This window comes from Macrobrachium rosenbergii, chromosome 10 (assembly GCF_040412425.1).
Source record: "Macrobrachium rosenbergii isolate ZJJX-2024 chromosome 10, ASM4041242v1, whole genome shotgun sequence".
In the NCBI taxonomy this organism is placed as follows: domain Eukaryota; kingdom Metazoa; phylum Arthropoda; class Malacostraca; order Decapoda; family Palaemonidae; genus Macrobrachium; species Macrobrachium rosenbergii.
This window is the reverse complement of record NC_089750.1, coordinates 3331481-3352757: the sequence shown is the minus strand read 5'-3', so window position 1 is coordinate 3352757 and position 21277 is coordinate 3331481. Positions and strand designations below refer to the sequence as shown.

Below are 21277 nucleotides of genomic sequence, written 5' to 3'. Positions count from 1 at the left end.
TATTGGCTGATTGGACTATATTCGGCGAGTCTAACTTTTTTTTTCTAAAAATGATGGACGGGAACCATACTGCAAACCAATCCACGAGTTATGATTATCATTAATACATAGAACAAACCAAAGAAACAGAACAAAAAGATTAATTCTAGTATAATACAAATAGGCCTAAAAATAAGCCAATGAAAGGACATAGCCTGCTATCGTGAGGGCTCTGAATATATTTCACTAAATGAAGACAGAAGAATACGCACACACAACACCTCTCTTTCTAAACCTTGAAATTAAAAATAATATCAAGACCCATCAAAATGATAGTCTGTCTAATCATATTTTACTTATCTTGAAATAAATAAAGGTTACTATTTATTAATATTTTGATCTAAAACAAACAACATACGACCCTCCTTCGCCGGTCCGTTTTTATTCAACCGTTACCCGACTGGACTCCCAGTACCAAAGGCTACAGTGTAGGCTACTGCAGGTTTGAATACGCTTAGCACATTTTTAAATTCGCAGACTTGAAACGCGGAGGTAAGGCGGCATATACACATTTCATGTTAGCTATTCGTGTTTTATTTGCTTGAAGATAGTTTAAAACAAACAAACATTAAAATAAAGAAGCCGATGGCAGAAGATGGTGTTTCTGCTCACTGCAGCTATCAGTCCTAGACATTTGTTAGCGTCACTGACATTCTTTGAAGCGTTTAAACATTTAAAATCTTTGCGAACTTGGTGTTTTTTCCACATTTTAATCACCAAGAGGCCTTATATGAAACACTAAGATGCATACTATGGTGTCAAGGTTCAATTAATTTAATTTAAGATCTGATTATCGTCAACGTCTGCGCTGTGGGTCTGTGCCGTATGATAATACACATGCAAGGAAGGATGCGACTCTGCCAGACGCACGAATATTTGAGGAAACTTAGGGAAAGCAATATTGCAGTAATTAACCAGTCACATTTCAGCCCTTAAGAGAACAACCATACAGAAACGCTTTTCGTTTATTGCTAGTTTACCTATTTTAATTCAAATGGTATGCTATGATAAATGGAATTTATTCTTCGTATATATAGTGCTACATTCTTCCTAAACTCATGGTCGACGCATAGCCCTCCGTAAGTCTCCAGTCTAGTTAATACTGTTCGAGCTGTCATGATATACTGCTATTACCAACAAACTAAATTGATATTAAGTCGTTTCAAGTAGGAAAATGTATGTCTGTAGATAAAGCACAACCACAGATACAGCACAATCGCTACAAGAGTCCAAAGGGCGGATGTCATGTTATCTGCTGGTCAAGTGGCAAGAAAAATAATTGATTAAGCTGATCGTGAGATTTAAGCTTAAGATGACGGTTTAGGTCGGTGACGAATTAATATATTATAGAACACTTTTTTGTTTTTATTCTGCTACTTGCTTGATTTAAAGAGCGTGATTTAATATTGACATTGATAAGAGTTCCGTCTGTTGCTAACAGCATTTCTTCAGAGAGAACTCACACACACACACACATTCATAAATATATGTGTATCATTGTATACATGTTCTCTATACATACAAAACACACACACACATATGTCTTTAGTTATTTATGACGAAATGAATGCTCTATATATGAGAACTACGACACTGCTTAGGAAGGAAGGAATATAGGCCGAGTGAAAGCTTGCAACCCCAAACATTCCTTAACTAAAATCATGAACTTAAGACAGATTGACAAGAGACAAAACCGATTACATTACAAAGGAGACATACTTCAGTCACCTTTATGAGATGATTCCCATTCAAAGGTTCTAATCCGATTATTTAACAAAGCAAATTTCCCCGGACAGAAAAAAAAGGGGGAGAAACATGGGCTCCCAGAGCGAGTGCTATGAACTTCGTCAGGTGCTGAGGAAGGAAGAATTGGCAACGTTGGCGGCTAAGATTAAGGCCAATGTCCCCTACTGTGCCTCTGTGAGTAGATTTTAAAAGTTTATTATTATTATTATTATTATTATTATTATTATTATTATTATTATTATTATTATTATTATTAAAGAGAGTTGTTTCAGTTTGAGTAGATTTATAGTTTATTATTAGTAATTATAATGTTGTTGTAGTCAAGTAGGTGTTGTTTTATTGCAGTGTCTATGAATGTTATAGGGATTATTAGATTTATATTAATATTATTATTATTATTATTATTATTATTATTATTTAATAGGCGTTGTTTCACTTCTGAGTGTCGCTGTGATTATTATTATTATTATTATTATTATTATTATTATTATTATTATTATTATTATTATTATTATTATTTAATTATTATTTGTTTCAATTTCATAAGTGTAGATTTAAAAATTTATTATTATTATTATTATTGTTATTATTATTATTATTATTATTATTATTATTATTATTATTATTATTTATTATTATTATTTAAATTATTTTATTATTATTATTTTACTTTCGAGTGTCAGTATGAGTAGATTTAATTAGGTGTTCCTCGCCTCTAATTGTTTTGAACCCGGTAGGGGGGTAACGCTGCCAGTGCACCACGCATGGTGCACTGTAGGCACTACTTGAGGTTCTTTGCAGCGTCCCTTCGGCCCCTAGCTGCAACCTCTTTCACTGCTTTTACTGTACCTCCTTTCATATTCTCTTTCATCTTGCTTTGCACCCTCTGCAAACAACTGTTTCATGGTGCAACTGCTTTGAGGTTTTCCTCCTGTTAAAAGTAACCTTTCACTCCATTTTCCTTTCAGCGCTGAATGACCTCATAGGTCCCAACGCTTGCCCTTCGGTCTAAATTGTAGATATATTCTATTCTAATTGTTTTGACTCCGAGTGGTAACACGATACCAGGCAATATCTGAAGGTCGTTCGTATTATTTTTGTTCCTTTGTTATAACCTTCCTTGTTATTATGTATAATTTTTTTTTGTGTTTTTTGTTGTTTGTTTTAATCAAAATGAATTAACAATAGATGTAAATGGAATAAACACTGATTTATCTCTTTGTCTGTGCAACTTTTTTTTTTTTAGTTTTCTGAAAAGAAAACTGTTGTGCCGGCTTTGTCTGTCCGTCCGCACTTTTTCTGTCCGCACTTTTCCTGTCCGCCCTCAGATCTTAAAAGCTACTGAGGCTGGAGGGCTGCAAATTGGTATGTTGATCATCCACCCTCCAATCATCAAACATACCAAATTGCCGCCCTCTGGCCTCAGTAGTTTTCATTTTATTTAAGGTTAAAGTTAGGCATTATCGTGCTTCTGGCAACAATATAGGTCAGGCCACCACCGGGCAGTGGCTGAAGTTTCATGGGCCGCGGCTCATACAGCATTATACCGAAAGATAGATCTATTTTCGGTGGTCTTGATTATACGCTGTAGCGGCTGTACAGAAAACTCGATCGTTTACTTGTTTTTTGTTTGTATTCAAAATGAATTAACAACAGATGCAAATGGAATAAATACTGATTTATCTCTTTGTCTGAATAAGGTATTTTTTTATTTTGTGAGCACCTAATAATATATCATTTCGTGCTGATATATTCATTCTGATCTCTTAGAGTTTTGACATCAAAATCAGGAAAGGCAAAGATCTTGAAATGCTTATAGTTAAAAATCTTGAAATGGTCATATTAACAAATCTATGGTCATATTATATATATATATATATATATATATATATATATATATATATATATATATATATATATATATATATATATATATTTTGAATATATATACAATGACATCTTATATTTCGGATTGACATCTTATCTTTCGGATTTCTTCAATTTTTTTTTTTTTTTAGATAGGCCTATCACTGCAAGCATGACTATAAATGGGGAGCAGAATGGTTTACTATCCATTTCAGGGACTGCGAGTCATCATTTTCCCCAAATATCTTTCAAACTAATTATTTGATCGAAATGGTACTTTGACACAGTGAACAAGACACCTCCCGCTAATTTTTGGTGATATATTGCATTGCCAAATGGTTTTTAGTTAAGGCGTTTACTCTTGATTTGCATGATGCTGCCAAGCATCGTCAAACTATGCATTCGAACGTCCTTTATCCCTATCCCGTCCCTCCCTCTCCCTTCCCCCCCTCATCCCTCCCTCAACCCACTTTCCTGGCTTCCCTGTCTCAGCACCCCTGACCCCTTTCCTGTCTAATAAATTATATTGAGTCATATTGGATGTTATAAATATGTCGGTTTTTGTGGATTCTGCGTTCATCTAATTATTGTTATTGTCAGGAGTAAACGACTTAACTAAAACCATTTGACAATGCACTATATCACCAAAAATTAGCGGGAGGTGTCTTGAACACTGCGTCAGAGGACCATTTCGATCAAATAATTAGTTTGAAAGATATTTAAGAAAAACGATGACTCGCCGTCCCCGAAATGGATAGTAAACCATTCTGCTCCCCGTTTATATTCATACTCGCAGTTATAGGCCTATCTAAAAAAAAAAATTTGAAGAAATCGGAAAGATTAGATGTCATTGTGGCTATCAAAAATGCATATAGGTTATATATATATATATATATATATATATATATATATATATATATATATATATATATATATATATATATATATACATGTATATATATAGGCCTATATATAAATTTTATATATATGCCAATGTGACCAGTAGATTTTCTTATATAAATGGGAGTAGGCTAAAGACCGTATGACCTTCATCCTATTCACCCAACGTAATGTACTTGCTATCACGATCTCTTAAATCCTTTTAACACTCGTATCAACGTGATGACTACGATCAGGCAAGATAAGGTAACCAGGATGAAATCACACAGCTTAACCTATATAACTCAGTATATAATTAAAAATACTATTTAGAGTGGTAAAGGAATTATGAAGTCGGTCTCTCTCTCTCTCTCTCTCTCATTCTCTGTCTCTGTCTGACTGTCTCTCTCTCTCTCTCTCTGTGACGTGTATGAAGTATCATCATAGGTTGAAAAATGATGCAAACTATTGAGAATATTGCAGGAACTTCATTCACAGTCTTCGTCACCATCAAGGAACGAACCATCCACGTCATCAAACTCGATGTTCATAATGACGGGATCTACAGGTTTGTGGATGTCATCCGCGGGTGACCACTACTCACCCTCGAAGGCTCTGGACTGTCTCACTGCACCTTCCCCCACCACCCCGACCGCCACGCCTCCAAAGATACTATTAAGAGAAAACGGGAAAAATTAAGCATTATTATTGGTCGTTACGTCAAACCTCTTTATCCTTGTCATTGTGAACTCTCCAGTTATCTGCTGGTATTGAAAAATATCCTGGAAATCGGTATTTTATTGCATATTGTAAATTACAGAGAGGTATTCGGGGGAGAGGTGAGAAAAAAGCGATAAAGAGAGAGAGAGGGAAGGGATGGGGATTGCGGACGTTCGATTGTGTAGATTAGTCCTGCTGACTCATGCGACTTTGCCTTTAAAAGTCAAGAGTACACGCCTCAACTAAAACATTAGACAATGCACTATATTACCAAAAATTAGCAGGAGGTGTCTTGAAACATTGTGTCAAAGTACCATTTCGATCAAATAATTAGTTTGAACGATATTTGAGAAAATCGATGACTCACGGTCCCTGAAATGGATAGTAGGTTACCATCGCCATAACCCAGCGTAACGTGGGTTCGAACCTAGCTGCAGGTGGGAAGGCTTCTTCATCTTTTCCCCATCTGGATTCAGTGTTTGCAGTGATAAGTTAAGTGCATATTATAAATGCTATTTGAAAGACACTGGAAAGTTATTGAAATCTTTAAGGTCATAGACACTGATTAATTTTAAGCCTTTTCAGCTGGTCCGCTCTCTAGCGTCGTGACATGCCGCTCAGATGTTGCGAGTTCGCGTCTCCCCCAGGGCGATGAAAAAATCACTGGCTCTGTATCATGATCAGTTACTGCCGCAGTGTGGGGTCTGCTGTGGGAGGTTGAAACCAACATTGTTTGCAAGCTTGGATCTCAAGTCAATATGGCCTCTGTGTGCTTGTTCCATGTGAATAGGTTTCATCTACCGAAATAATAATAATAATAATAACAATATTTTGGCTCTAGGGGTTTAGATATATTCTGATTAATGCCAAGTAATTGTACATCAAATACCTCCTTAAGTTAAGCTCTTTAGATGTTGATGAATATGTATTTTGTGTTGATTTTAGAAGTCGTCAATACTTATGTATTTTATGTTGAGTTAACAACTGACAAATGTGCATTTTGTGTTGGAGTTACAAGATGACAAATGTGCGTTTTGTGTTGGATTTGCAAAGTGTCAAATAATGTGTATTTTGTATTGAACGTATAAAGTGACTATTACTCAATTTTTCCTTGGATTTATAAGTTGACAAATTAGCATCTGTGTTGAATTTACAAGTTGACAAATGCGCGGTTTGTGTTGAATTTACAAGTTGACAATTGTGCGGTTTGTGTTGAATTTACAAAATGACAGATAATGTGAGTTTTGTGTTGATTATGTAAACCAACAAATACTGCATTTCTGTTATATTTCCACACTTGCATTTGTGTTTAATCCACAAATTGACAAATGTTTCATTTTGCTCTTACAGATGCACAACAACCTCCTGATTGCTAGCAGAGGATACAGCGAAGGCTTCCGGTTCGAATTTTATGTGCCAAAAATGTACCCAGAGTCCAACATCGTCATCTGGAGTCGAACTACTGATGTGGTGTGTGATGCAAATTTATCACATAAATTTGATGAATTTATTAGTCATATTTAAGTGTCACGATTCTAATTTTTACAGCAGTGATAAACGCTAGTTGTATCTAACTATCCATAACTATTAGATCTTGGTAACAACGGTAATCTACGGGTGGGCTTGTTCTATATGAATAGGGTTCATCTTCCGAATAATAATAATAATAATTTCCAGAGGGGATTTATCTTCTGAATAGTAATAATAATAATAACAACAACAATAATAATAATGATAATAAGTACCATTTCCTGAAAAGCGTTCTCCTAAAGGAAATAACTAAATTGAAGTTGTATCTATGCTTCTTTGGCCAAAAAATATTCATCTTTATTTCTACCTTTGAATCCAAGCTTCTGACAGCTGTAATGATCTACCTCAACAAAACACTGTCCTTCTGACCAGGTAAATGTTCTTTTCCTCCCAGTCTCGGTCTCTCGGCATGCACTGCGCAGAAGAAGAAGTTCCCCTGCTGCTCTGCTTTGTGAAGGCTGCGAGTTTTTCGTCTCTGGTGAAAGAAAAACCTTTGTATTTATTTCATCTGTCGAGTTACTTGGTAGACCCAGTGGCTGAGGCGTTCCAGGAGATCTTTCAGAGGCCCTTCGGCAAATATCCACATCCTACCTTCACGTACCTCAGGCAACAAACTTATCCTTTGAGGCGAGTGATATGCGGATTTCTGCTGTTGGTTTCGACAGAATGATTTTTTCATGGATAGCTCTGTGTCAGCGCACCGCACGCAGTGCAGTGCAGGCATCACTTGAGGTTCGTTGCGGCGTCCCTTCGGCCCCTAGCTGCAACCCCTTTCATTCATTTTACTGTATCTCCGTTCGTATTCTCTTTCTTCCATCTTACTTTCCACCCTCTCCTAACAGTTTTCTCATAGTGCAACTGCTTTGAGGTTTTCCTGTTGTTACGCCTTTCAGACCTTTCTGCTCTCAATTTCCTTTCCAGCGTGGAATGACCTCATAGATCTCAGAGCCTGGCCTTTGTCCTGATTTCTATACTCCAGTCCCCTTCATCGAGAGTCACGAGCTAAAATGTAGTTATGTAAATTGGGCCGAAAGAATTCACAACCATGTATCACCTGGTTTCACATTCACACAATTTTTTTTTTTTTTTTTTTTCCAAAACTGAGGTTTTTTACTGATACACGAGTTTGTTAACAATAATCATTTTAAGAACGGCAATAAACATATCCCAATAAAACCTTGAAAATAACATTAAAAAGGGAATAAGGAGTAGGAATATAAAATTTAGGCCAAAGGCCAAGCCCTGGGACCTTTGAGGACATTCAGCGTTGAAAGGAAAATTGAGAATAAAGGAAAAGGAGGTTTGAAAGGTGTAACAGGAGGAAAACCTCAAAGCAATTGCACTATGGAACAACTAGATGCAAGAAAGAGAATACGAACAGAGATACAGTGAAAGGAATGAAAGGGGTTGCAGCTAGGGGTCCGAAGGGACGCCGCAAAGAACCTTAAGTAATGCCTACAGTGCACCGCGTGAGGTGCACTGACGGCACGGGAATCCTACGGGGCATGGTTCTTCATGACACTCGCAATTTGAATAAACAGGCTTTATCTTTTCTAATTAATAGAATAATACAGTAGAACTTTCTTAACCTTAAATCACATAAACTCAAGCCATTAAATTGCTCTCTCAGCCTTTCCATAAAATCCAACCAACTCATAGCATTTTGATGCATTTTCCTAAACAGGTGCCCAGCGGGCATGAAAGTCCAGAGGCTGGGCAAAGCGGGCGTCAGACACTTGCTAGAGAAGAGCAAATTCAGTAAAGCGGAATCCGTCGACCTGTACTACGCCTTGACCCTGAATGCCCCGGCCCTGGGGGTATTCCTTGACCCGAGCGTCAAGGAAGACGAGGTCATCCACCCAGAAGGAATCGATTTTGCGGACGAAAGCGCCATACCCATTTCCTGGGTCAGCACATACGCGTACGGTGCCATTGGCATGTTAATGACTGACCCAGGGTACCAAAGGAGAGGGCTGGCTATTCTCCTGACGGAGCTGCTCGGTCGACTGCTGTTGGCCGATGGGTACATACCCCACGCCAATGTGGAGCCGCACAACGAGACTTCGCTGAGGATGTTTGAGAAGTTGGAGGGCTGGGAAAATACCCACTTCAGTACCTGGATGACACCAGAATAGGTCAGTGGATTCTGGTCAGACTGAAGCCTTGATCAGTATGTAACTCTTGCCCTCTGCTGTTTTTTATTTTTGTATTACGTTCATCTGGTTTTGAAATGTATTAAACAATGGAAGATTATGATTTTTTATATACCGAATAGAAAACAAAAGCTAGGGAACACTGAATGAGTTGAAGTCAGGGGAAATTGGTTTTACAAAGTTTAATAATTTTACAATAGTTTCTCACATTCTCGAAGAAAACTGTCTCTCTGCTCTGAAGAGTGAATAAAAGATTTTGCTGGGACTGCTTAAGAGTCTTTGAAAGAGGAAAATAAAAGGGAATTTACTTTGCGAATCTTTTGTATCCCAAAGCTTTGTCATATTCAGTGATTTGCATCAGACGAAGACACTGTAGGTTCATTTCACTTTTGAAATTTGTGGTTCTTCGTCTTTTTCTTCTCTGAGCTCTGCAACCTGTCTCATAACCCAGGTAATGTTACTAGCAATAGATAGAAGTTCATTAGCATACACACACACACATATATATATATATATATATACTGTATACGCCCCGTATGGGGTAACACCTTCAGTGCACTTGTAGGTAACAGTTTTTTTTGCAGTGTCCCTTCGGCCCCTAGCTGCAATTTATTTCATTCCTTTTACTGTACCTCCGTTCATATTCTCTTTCCTCCATCTTACTTTCCACCCCCTTCTATCAATTTTTTTTCATAGTTACACCTTGAAAACCTTTTTATTCTTAATTTCCCCTTTTCAGCGCTGAATGACTTCATAGGTCTCAGCGCTTGGCCTTTGAATAAATTTATGTTCCAGTCTTATACAGACACGGACAGACATACACACACATACACATATACACATATATATATTTATAACTGAATATGAAAATATGGAATGAAGAATACATATATTTATAACAATGTCAGAGTAAAAAACATGAAGAACGTGATGTTTCTCTTAACTTCATGGCATTATATATATAAAGGCAATATATATATATATATATAATGAAGGACAGTAAGTCGAATATATATATATATCAGTAGGCCTATATATATAAATAGATATGTATGTATATATATAATGAATATATATATATATATATATATATATATATATATATATATATATATATATATATATACAGTATATATACATAATGAATGGCATTGTCGATTCTATAGAAAGTCGAATGTTGAACAGGAACCCTACCGGAATTGACGCGATCGTCGACAGCATATTCCAGTCGGCTGTCGAAGGTTCGCATCGACTGTCATCGGGGTGTCGACAGGATCACTGTAACTTTATCCAAAAAAGGAATTCTCTGCAATGCTCAACCGTACAGTAAAATGTGTAAACATAATATTCTGTACGGTGATTTCAGAATCCTAGAGAATAGGAAGAGAGTATAGGATTTAGGCCACAGGCCAAGCGCTGGGACATATGAGGTCATTCAGCGCTGGAAGGGAAATTGACAGTAAGGAGGTTTGAAAGGTGTAACAGGAGGAAAACCTCAAAGCAGTTGCACTATGAATTATTGTTGGATAAGGTGGAAGGTCAGATCCCTACTCGATTTTTTATTATTTCTTTCGAATCTTCATTAAAAAATGAAGAAAAAATCCTATATACATAATTCTCGCAGACTAATATTTATCACGATAAAAAATAAAACTTATGTAAATAACTGAGTACTTTTTCTAAGTTCCAATTTCATCTTACCCATGACTTCTTGAGGCTCCCGTGAGTGCGTCTGTACATAAGCAGCCGCCAGCCATGCGCATGCCCGTGCATTTCACCCACTTATCTATCATTACGTCACATTGTTTTGACGTGATTGGCGAACGTCATTTGCGTGGGCGTTCTGTCGACTCGGAATTTGAAATTATTGGCGCGGTTCATCAGATCAACCAAGACGAAAAGTTTATTCCTTGTAACCAGGCCATTTTTTTTTAATACGACTGAAATCACCCAGTAATAAACCGGTTTTCATTCGGATCTTACTTCAGAACAAATGAAGACAAGTCATTTATTTCATTAGCCTACTAATTTTCCGTTGATTATTTCTAATTTCACCCACGACTGATGGCGGCAGAATGTTTGTAATTCTTATCATTCGCACAAAGGACGCCGCGTGCAATCGGTGTGTAATTAGCACAGTATTAGTGCATCAGGATATTTTTCGAACAATATGACGAGGCCTTATCTTTTTTCAAGAAGTCACTGAGTTCTTCCAAGTTCTGGTACGTACCCGCAGTGTTCCAAGCCCTGCATTTTACTTACGATCAGGTAAGAATTCGTGGCGCTGTAATAGTAGTGTTTCTCTCCCAAAATCGAAAAACGAAAGGTTTTTGGCTATACTGTCAGTGACTTTAAGGGAACTCTTCTTGAAAGAATTCATTTTCCTCCACGGAAGTTAGTTTTATTTATATGTGAGTGGCTCTCAAAAACGTAATGTACACGATGTGAAATTGTAACCTACATTTTTGAAAAGAGCTCATCAGATTACGGCTTAAAGGTAAAACAACCCCACCATCCATAGCTTAACATGGCAAAATTGTAACCAGCCAACACCCCTAGGTTGCGTGGTGTTATTTTTTATTGTCAACTGGTAAAATTTTACCGGCAATTGGACGTTCTGCAAGTGACGTAAGCCTACGTGGTAGCCTACTCTGTTCTGTTTTTTCGATGTTTTCTTGGCATTTTCAATTATTCCAATCTAGATTTCAGCCTGAATTAATTCGTTTCCTGTACCTTTCTTACACCGTCAAATACTCTGTACTTGAGATGTGAGAGGTTTGGAAACTTGACAACGAATGATTTCCGGTTGAAATCTTGAGTGGGACGATTGAAAACAGCAAGAAAACTGTCGAGAAAATATGTTTGTCAAGTGGAATTGGAGTTCGGACAGGAAACGAACTTTTACCGGCTAATTAATTAAACATTATAAGCGCTTCAATAAATGTAATTAACGATAAAGAAAATAGAATATACCGAGAAACAGTAAAGAAACCCACAGATATAGGCCTAACTTGATATCTTTGTTTAATCATTTCTTTTACTCGTATTTATTTAAACACATATCATTTGAACTCAGATTTACAGTAATCTTACGAGAGAATCTTACGCAGCCTCATATGTTAACACATTGTCTTACCCTAGGGATGAAAGTCTTCTCTTACATCAAAACAAAACAATTGATCAAGAACTAGGTTACGAGGATGACAATTCACACTGCCAACATTCACTCTTAGCGCGTTTGTTTTTTGTTATCACCACTTTCGTTTATCGAGGCAATTATGAAATATATTTCTTAACAGATAAGATGAAGTGTTTATTTTTTTTATTTTTGCCTCGATATTGAGGGAAATGTGTTAGCGGGTCATTGCTGCTATTATACACAATTTTGGAAGGTAGTTTTTTTTACATCTGTAATAATTGCAAGGGACCTGAATAAAGAACACACAAAAAACTCATTGAAGATGAACTTGAAGAAATAAAAGAAAACACAGATATTAACAAAGTTGGTTCAGGATTCGGTTCGGAAAGCTAGTGACGTAATGATCAACAGTGATGAAATCCAAAAGAAAATTGATAATGTTGATAATGTTGGACAAAACTTATGCTGAGTCACTAAAGATAAAAAAGGTGCTTCTGATCAAATCTACAAACGAAGAGAGCACAGCAGCGAATGAAAAGAGACACATTATGAGTGAAATAACGGCGCCAGTTGAACAAGTTAAACTAACAAGAGACGGACACTTATTTAAAAGATTTCCAGACAGGAAAATTTCAGAAAAGGCAAAAATGGAGATTCAGAGTAACAACAATATATCAGTGAATGAGAAGGGTAAACTTAAACCAAAAATAAAAGTAGTCTATGTCCCGAAGGATGAAGATGACATTGTCGGTAACATTGTAAAGAAAAATCCATGGATAGGTAGCCTCATTTTGACGACCTGAAAATGACGAAATGATACCAAAAATGACAAATATAAACACTATATCATCAAATGCACAAACACGAAAGGCTATTTATAGGAGAGGTGACAAATTGTGTACACTGTACAGCTGTTACAAAGTATACGACTGTTACATGCCCTATCATCAATGCTATAAATGTCAGGAATTTGGTCACAGCGCAACAAACTAGAAATGCCCAAGCTTGTCCTAGATGTGGTGAAAATCACAAATCAAATGAATGTGCTAGCAACATCTTCAAGTGTAAAAATTGTGTAAAGAAAGGTCATAGTGATACTAAACATATAAAGTATGATGGCAATAAGTGCACAGTACATAAAGAATATGCGTCAATGGTGAAAAATAATACGGATCATGGCTTAGACTAATAATAATCTATGCGGTTTAGTACAAGAAAGCAAATTTAAACTAAAGACTCTCCTATTCTGCAGGAGCTACGATACTGACGAGAAAACACTAAAAGACCATTATAAAATATATAAGAAGCCCCTTATTTTGAAGACGTACAAGGGCCCACCAGAGAGGGAATCATCCCTGTGGAGGGCTGGACATAAAACCAGACGAAATGAAACGGCTGGACGAGACAGGATGGTTCTCTCTCTCTCTCTCTCTCTCTCTCTCTCTCTCTCTCTCTCTCTCTCTCTCTCTCTCTCCTCTCTCTCTCTCTCTCTCTCTCTCTCTCTCCCTCTCTCTCCCTCTCTCTCTCCCTCTCTCTCTCTCTCTCTCTCTCCCTCTCTCTCTCTCTCCCTCTCTCTCTCTCTCTCTCTCTCTCTCTCTCTCTCTCTCTCTCTCTCTCTCTCTCTCTCTCTCTCTCTATATATATATATATATATATATATATATATATAACTATTCCAAATAAAAACGTCTTTCCATTCAAGTGCTTTTAATCGTAGGCACAGCGGCTTTCAAATCGGAGGTGACGCAAGGTTACTTCTTACTATCTATCTTAGTTGCAGGTGGCTGCGACGCCAAGTGACGCCACAGGCAGTCAGGTGTCGTAACGGAGCCTGAAAGCCGCTATCTTTATCAAGCCCAACCACTGCTGCGTCTGTTGGAGTGCACAGTACTGGACTCTGTGCTTTCAGTAAATCAAATACAAAAGCACATATCACTTGTCTTACAAGTGTCAATCACCGTCTAGTGCACGACACTTGGAAAGGTAAGTGACCCGTGAGTCTACAGATGCGGGTGTGTATGTGTGTTTGTGTGAGTGTTTGTGTCAGTGTCAAGGGCAATTGCAGTATAATCGATATCGTGGACATTGCAAGAATGTACTTGGTGCTATAATGGTTTTATCAGTCACCCGTGGTTAGCTGTACCCAATGGTGTTTCGTTTTCTTTCACTTTGTTTGGTTTTATGTACTGTACAGCCCTCCACAGGGATAATTTCCTCTGGCGGGCCCTAGTGCGTTTTAAAAATAAGGGGCTTCTTATATTTTACATTTGTCTCTCAGTGTTTTCTCGTCAGTGTCGTAGCTCCTGCAGAATAGGAGAGTCTTCAGTTTAAATTTGCTTTCTTGTGTTAGATTGCATAGACGATTATTAGTCAAAATATTTTCACCTTTGACACATTCTTTATATATAATGTGCACTTATTGCCATCATACTTTTTATGTTTAGTATCACTATGACCTTTCTTTACACAATTTTTACACTTGAAGATGTTGCTAGCACATTCATTTGATTTGTGATTTTCACCACATCTTGGGCAAGCTTGGTTATTTCAACAATTTGTTGCGCTGTGACCAAATTCCTGACATCTAGGTTATAGCATTGATAGGGCCTGTAAAAGTCGTATACTTTGCAACGGCTATACAGCGTACACAATTTGTCACCTCTCTTATAAATAGCCTTTCGTATTTGTGGTGTGCATTTGATGATATAGTGTTTATATTTGTCATTTTTGGCTATCATTTCCTTTACAATTTTCAGGTCGTCATTTTCAGGAATGAGGCTACCTATCCACGGATTTTTCTTTACAATGTTATCGACAACGTCATCTTCATCCTTCAGGACATAGACTACTTTTATTTTTGGTTTAAGTTTACCCTTCTCATCCACTGATATACTGTTGATATTCTGAATCTCCATTTTTGCCTTTTCTGAAATTTTCTTGTCTGGAAATCTTTTAAATAAGTGTCCGTCTCTTGTTAGTTTAACCTGTTCAACTGGCGCCGTTATTTCACTCATAATTTGTCTCTTTTCATTTGCTGCTGCGCTCTCTTCGTTTGTAGATTAGATCAGAAGCACCTTTTTTATCTTTAGTGATTCAGCATAAGTTTTGTCGATGTTTGTCATGGTCTTTACATCTTTGTCAACATTATCAATGTTGATCATTACGTCACTAGTTTTCTTAGCCGAATCCTGAACCAACTTTGTTAATATCTGTGTTTTCTTTTATTTCTTCAAGTTCATCTTCAATTAGTTTTTTGTGCGTTCTTTATTCAGGCCTCTTGCAATTATTACAGATGTACAATATGTTATCATGACGAAGTATGGGTGTGTATCTGACCTCGATACCTGAACATTCATTATGGAACCATGCGTCACACATTTCACAGCAAGTTCCTTCATCATCAACTTCCCCAGAGCAATGTCCACAGGTTGCTGACCCTCTCTCGATTTGGGTTAACTCATCCGTCTCTGGTATTTTATTCAGTGCTCCATCTTTACGTGCTGCCTCGATAATTATGAGTATTTAGTTTCTCTTTTTCCTTCCTTTTCTTTGTATTCACTTTGAACATTGCGCCAGTCAGGCACTTTTCACAGAGCACTTCACAGACACGTCCTACCTGCACGAAAGCTACACTTTTAGGTGTATGTTGTGTTTGTGTAAATGATAGAGAGAGAAACTATACCTCTGGGACAAGTAAAGCTATGGAAGCAGATGACAACACACAGCTGTTCTGGAAAAACTCTGTATAACCAAGCAAGGGGTATCTTTGGAAGAAATAAATATGCAGACAAGGATAATCCTATTGATATATACGGTCGCTGTGCAGTCTAAAGAAGAGCTGAATGCCACTAATAACTTCATTCCTAGATGATAACAAGAAATAACTGGCTGGAGATAACTTTCAATCTCTCGAAGGTTACTGTGGTATTTGCGCGGCTTTGCAATCAAAGCATAGATGGTATAACTCGTTGACTTTATATTTTTAAGGAATTGATTCTGACCAAGTAAATGAGTATTTCACGATCTTACACAGCAAAAACACTATAAAAAATATCTTTTAACAGGAAAAAATAAAGCGACCATGGACCAAAACGACCGTTACCAGCTACGTCAAGTTCTGAAGAAGGAGGAGTTGCTTACCTTGGCCACCAGGATAAAGGACAATTTTCCCAATAGCCTACAGGTATGGAGTGATTAATTTCACCTCGTCATTAAGCTCCATTATTCTCTTCCTGTCTCTGTTTTCCCTGACACGAAACTCTCCAGTCTTTCTAGAGGTAGGTCTATCATTTCCCCAGGTGTTGAGTTTTGGAGATTGATTTCAGCTTGTGTTTTCCCCTGCTTGAAACTCCCATCGTTCAGCAATTTGTTTAGGAAATCGTGTCCTTCCTTCGTTTTAGCGATTCTCAATTAATATTTATTCAGTTAAAGATTCTTTTTTCATTTTACGTTTGCTGCATCTATACGAATAAGTGTTACTGCAAAATTATTTGACACCTACAGTAGAAGACTTGCTTTTAATATCGTTAAAAAAATTACTCCAAAACACTCGACACTTGAATCTCCCATTTGCAATGACAATAGAGATGAATATCATTACAAGACTGATATTTCAATCTCGTGTTTCAGGAACAGTAAGAATAAACGTGAATCCTTGACAAGTGTTAACAAAGCTTTACTTTTATCGACAGATGTACAACACTTTATTACTGAACGCCAGGGGATTAAGTGATTTCCTCCAGTACGAGTTCTACGTTCCGAAATATTATCCAGAATCACACATCATTATCTGGAGGACACTGATTGATGTAAGTGGTATCATCGGCCTAGATAAGACTGTAGAGTGCTCTGGTGTTGGAGTGAATAGGTGGAGAAGGTGCAGTGAAGAGTTTTTTACACAGACTTACACTCACGCACACCACAAGCTGCATTAGTTCGATGGAGCTATCCACGCATTCATAATTAAATGAATGTTTGCTTTTACCAAAATAACGGAACTCAGTCTTGTTTATAATGAGCATGAAGAGAGGAAAACTATAAACCTTTAGCTACATGTGTAGAGTCATGTTGCATAGTCTAACTTGTACACACACCATAAACGACAATGTTCGATGGAGATCTGCGCACATTCATATTTGACTGAATGTTTTGGTTTTACAAGATAATGAAACTCAGTGTTGCTTATAACTGAACATGTATAGAGGAAAGCTATAAACCTTTGAGCTTTTCCAGGATTAGAATCCCGCCTGGAAAGAGAATCGCTTCATTTGTTTCCTTTCGGATTTCAAGGCTTTCAGTGGAAAGGTTATCCAAACACAAGGAAAAGAAGTTAAGAAGACTTTGTGGACATTAAATTGTAACAGATCTTGTTAATTTGATGAGTGAGCTCCAGCTGTCTCTAGTTCTTTGGTAATTTGACTCCTGCAGGGGGGCAGTGCCGTCAGTGCACCTCACGTGGTGCACTGTAGGCATTACTTAAGGTCTTTTGCAGCGTCCATTCGGCCCCTAGCTGCAACCCCTCTCATTCCTTTTTACTGTAACTCTGTTCATATTCTCTTCCATCTGACATTCCACCCTCTAACAATAATATTGTTGCCCTAGGAGAGCTGTTAATCAGCTCAGTGGTCTGGTAAAACTAAGGTATTGCGTAACGTCACAGTGCAATTGCGAGGTTTTCCTCCTGTTACACCTTTCAAACCTTATCGTCAATTTCCCCTTTCAACGCTGAATGACCTCACAAGTCCCAACCTTTGGCCTAGATATTATATTCCATTGGTAACTTTCCTGTCCTCAATTTCATATTTCTTTCTCTCCAGCGACAAGGAATGAGCCTATACTGCACTGAAGAAGAGATGCCACTTCTCATCAAGGTTCTGAAGGGCAGTCAGCTCTCGTCTATGATCAAAGACACGCCTGTCAACATCGTTTTCTTATTGAGTTATCAGGTCGATCCTGTACTAGAGACTCTTCAGGGTCTTCTCCAGAAGCCCCTGGTGACTATACGGAACGTCATCTACGCCTATGTCACACAGCAGAACCACGTTTTAAGGTAAGTCGTTTTTATTGTCATTATTATTAGTAGTGCTATAGACTATACGCCTACGTCACACAGCAGAACCACGTTTTAAGGTAAGTCGTTTTTATTGTCATTATTATTAGTATTAGTCACACAGCAGAAGTTTTAGGTAAGTCGTTTATATTGTCGCCTATAGACTATGTGACTACGTCACACAGCAGAACCACGTTTTAAAGTAAGTCGTTTTTATTATCATTATCATTAGTTAGTACAGCAGAACCACGTTTAAGGTAAGTCGTTTATATTGTCATTATTATTAGTATATAGAGGCCTATGTCACACATCAGAACCACGTTTTAAAGTTTCATTTATAGATTTTTTGACCCCGCCACACAGCAGAACCACGTTTTAAAGTAAGTTGTTTTTATTATTATTATTATTATTATTAGTACAGTAGACTACTCAAATGAGGATGCAAACTGTTTCTAGGGCATTACTAACCTCAGGTGCACTGTAGGCATCCCTTCTTTGCTTCCTTCTGCCCCTAGCTGCAACCGTTTCATTCCTTTTACTGTACCTCCGTTCACATTATCTTTCTTCCATCTTGCTATCCACCCTCTCCTAACAATTATTTCATAGTGCAGCTGCGAGGTTCTCCTCCCGTTACACCTTTCAACCTACCTACTCTCATTTTCCTTTCCAGCACTGAATGACCTCATAGGTCCCAGTGCTTGGCCTTTGGCCTAAGCTCTATATTCCATTCTACTCGTACATTCCTAGACTCGTGTAGGGCTCAAGTAAAGGTTTGTTCCTCTGTGAGAGGTGAAAGTTGAAGCAAGGAAAGGTTAATGAAGTTGGACAGCTAGGTGGGATGAAACCAAAAGAAATGGGAGAAGCGTAAAAGGTAGAAGGCAGTGCAAGGAACCTCGCTTACAGTGCACCTCCTAAGGCACGTAGTAAATGGTTCTTCATTGGAGGGGTGGGTAGAGCTTTCGATTCTCCGACCGGCCAGTGAAGAATTAGAGGAATTTATTTGTGGTGATAGAAATTCATTTCTCGCTATAATGTGGTTCGGATTCCACAATAAGCTGTAGGTCTCGTTGCTAGGGAACCAGTTGGTTCTTAGCCACGTAAAATAAATCTAATCCTTCGGGCCAGCCCTAGGAGAGCTGTTAATCAGCTCAGTGGTCTGGTTAAACTAAGGTATACTTAACTTTTCCCAAAATTAACCATAAGTGGAGTACTATAGTAAACGGCTTAAGAATCTCTATAGACGGCCCAACCTACCAACATAATAGAATGGTACATAAAATTTAGCCCAAAGCCAAACGCTGGGACCTCTGAAGTCATTCAGCGCTGAAAGGGAAACAGAGTAGAAAGGTTTGACAGGTGCAACAGGAATAAACCTCGCAGTTGCATTATGAAACAATTATTAGGAGAGGGTGGAGAGTAAGATGAAAAGAGGTACGGTAAAAGGAATGAAAGAGAGTGGGCCTCTACCAAGATGGCCTGTACTACTCTCTCAGCCGAGGTATGGGGACAGTATTGACAAAGAATATAGAGGAGAATTTGAATGTGTGTAGCTAAAAAAATGCTATTATTCATTGCTGGAGTGCTCTGGAAGTATCACGTAACAAATAAACACGCTGCAGAGATGTGGTTTCCAGTTGCTAGATGGTTTAGACATGTGAGGAGATGGAGAAAAGCAACATTTAGTCAGAAAAGTAGTAGATATGGAAGTATCCAGTTGGAGAAAGGGCTTAGATTTTGATGCAGATCTGACGGGGAATTCAAGCGGAGAGGGACCTAGACAGAAGAGATAAGAGATAACTCATTTAATGTCTAACCCTGAAGACATAATCTGAACTAAAAGCATTAACGACGGTGGCGATAAACCAAACACAAAATCTCATTCTCGTGATACAAGAATAGTACAAAAATTCAGGTTTTATGATGCCCCTTTTTGAATGATGCTATCACAGTACAAAACAAGAGAGAAACTTAACAAAATTCAATTTTTGAAACAGTCGACGTTGCTTTAATCATCATTTTTTTTATACAGGTGTCCAGCAGGTATGAAGGTCCAGCGGCTGGGGAGAGCAGGTGTCCAAAAAATGTTGGCAGACAACAAATACTGGAAAACCCTTCCCCTAGACCTAACTTGCAGATTGGCAGAGAACCTTCCGGCCCTGGGGGTATACCTGGATCCAGATGATGCTGATGGAAAGGTCGTTGATCCGAGTGACCTCACCTTTGCAGAACCAGAAGCAACGCCCATAGCTTGTGTCTGCACCAACCCCTACGGCTCAGTAAGCATGGTGATGACAGATGACAAGTACAAGAGGCGAGGGCTGGCTACCCTCCTGGTCGAGATTCTAGGCCGACTCCACATGGTCGAAGGGTATTTTCCTCACGCTAACGTGTTATCGGACAACGATGCCTCTGCCGGAATGTTTGAAGGGCTGACTGGCTGGGAGAAAATCCTTCTTGCCCACAGGCTATTCTCTGAACAGTAAGCCACAGTGAGCAGGTCTCTGATCAAATCAGTTCAGCAGCATTGTTGATGCTTCGTAATGAAATGCTAAATGTGCTGACTGAAGCGTCGTGATGTATTCTGAGTTAGCTGACCGTGATAAGACTTAATAATTTCTCCTTTGGGATACAAGAGCGTGGATGATCAAGCTCGCTACTTGGCATTGATGACGTCTGTAAAACTTTGACAAGGGTCCACTTGTTTATTGCTTTTGTAATGACCTTTCAGAGATCTATAAAATAAAATCATTAGTTTCGGTTATTTTCCCTATTTCCATTTCAGTGTACAGTGTGAGCAGTAATTCAGAAAACTATCTAAAAATGAACGTAGCGAATATGGGCAAAGTTTATAGGCCTATGACACCAATTTAAATCAAGTTTTGTTCCATATCATTCCTTCCTTTACAACTACTTTGAATAAGGTTTTAGTAGAGTACAAGCTGGAAGATCCAGTCCCTGCTAGGATGAGAACCACGAGAGTGGAGCTGAACACAATTGATATATCACTTAAGTTCACGAAATTTTTGCAGATCTTGAAAGATTTGACAATCTATCGTCGGTGACACGGGTAGACAAATTGTTGCCTAAATATGACAGTTGATTTCTTTAATTTGTAGAAAAACAAAGCCCTGTCAACTGCCTTGTATTGTGAAATCA

The 21277-nt window shown here is 38.0% G+C and overlaps 2 protein-coding genes across 4 annotated transcripts; both read left to right on the top strand.

The window, feature by feature from the left end:
- Positions 1-446: 446 nt before the first annotated feature.
- On the top strand, positions 447-9033 carry LOC136842424 (uncharacterized). The gene is made up of 5 exons (XM_067109737.1): positions 447-531; positions 1836-1959; positions 6601-6720; positions 7175-7407; positions 8465-9033. The coding sequence occupies exons 2-5, from the start codon at positions 1855-1857 to the stop codon at positions 8913-8915; spliced, it is 909 nt and encodes a 302-aa protein (XP_066965838.1). The 5' UTR covers positions 447-531; positions 1836-1854; the 3' UTR covers positions 8916-9033.
- A 1987-nt stretch (positions 9034-11020) lies between these two features.
- Positions 11021-20872, top strand: LOC136842423 (uncharacterized). 3 transcript variants are annotated; one of them, XM_067109735.1, is made up of 5 exons: positions 11021-11155; positions 16137-16255; positions 16764-16880; positions 17889-18121; positions 20151-20872. In XM_067109735.1, exons 2-5 carry the CDS (start codon positions 16154-16156, stop codon positions 20602-20604), a joined length of 906 nt encoding a protein of 301 aa, XP_066965836.1. In that variant the 5' UTR covers positions 11021-11155; positions 16137-16153; the 3' UTR covers positions 20605-20872. The 3 variants fall into 3 exon arrangements, with proteins under 3 accessions (XP_066965836.1, XP_066965835.1, XP_066965837.1); XM_067109734.1 differs by lacking the exon at positions 11021-11155 and adding an exon at positions 13782-14055; XM_067109736.1 differs by lacking the exons at positions 11021-11155; positions 16764-16880 and adding an exon at positions 13838-14055.
- Positions 20873-21277: the final 405 nt, after the last annotated feature.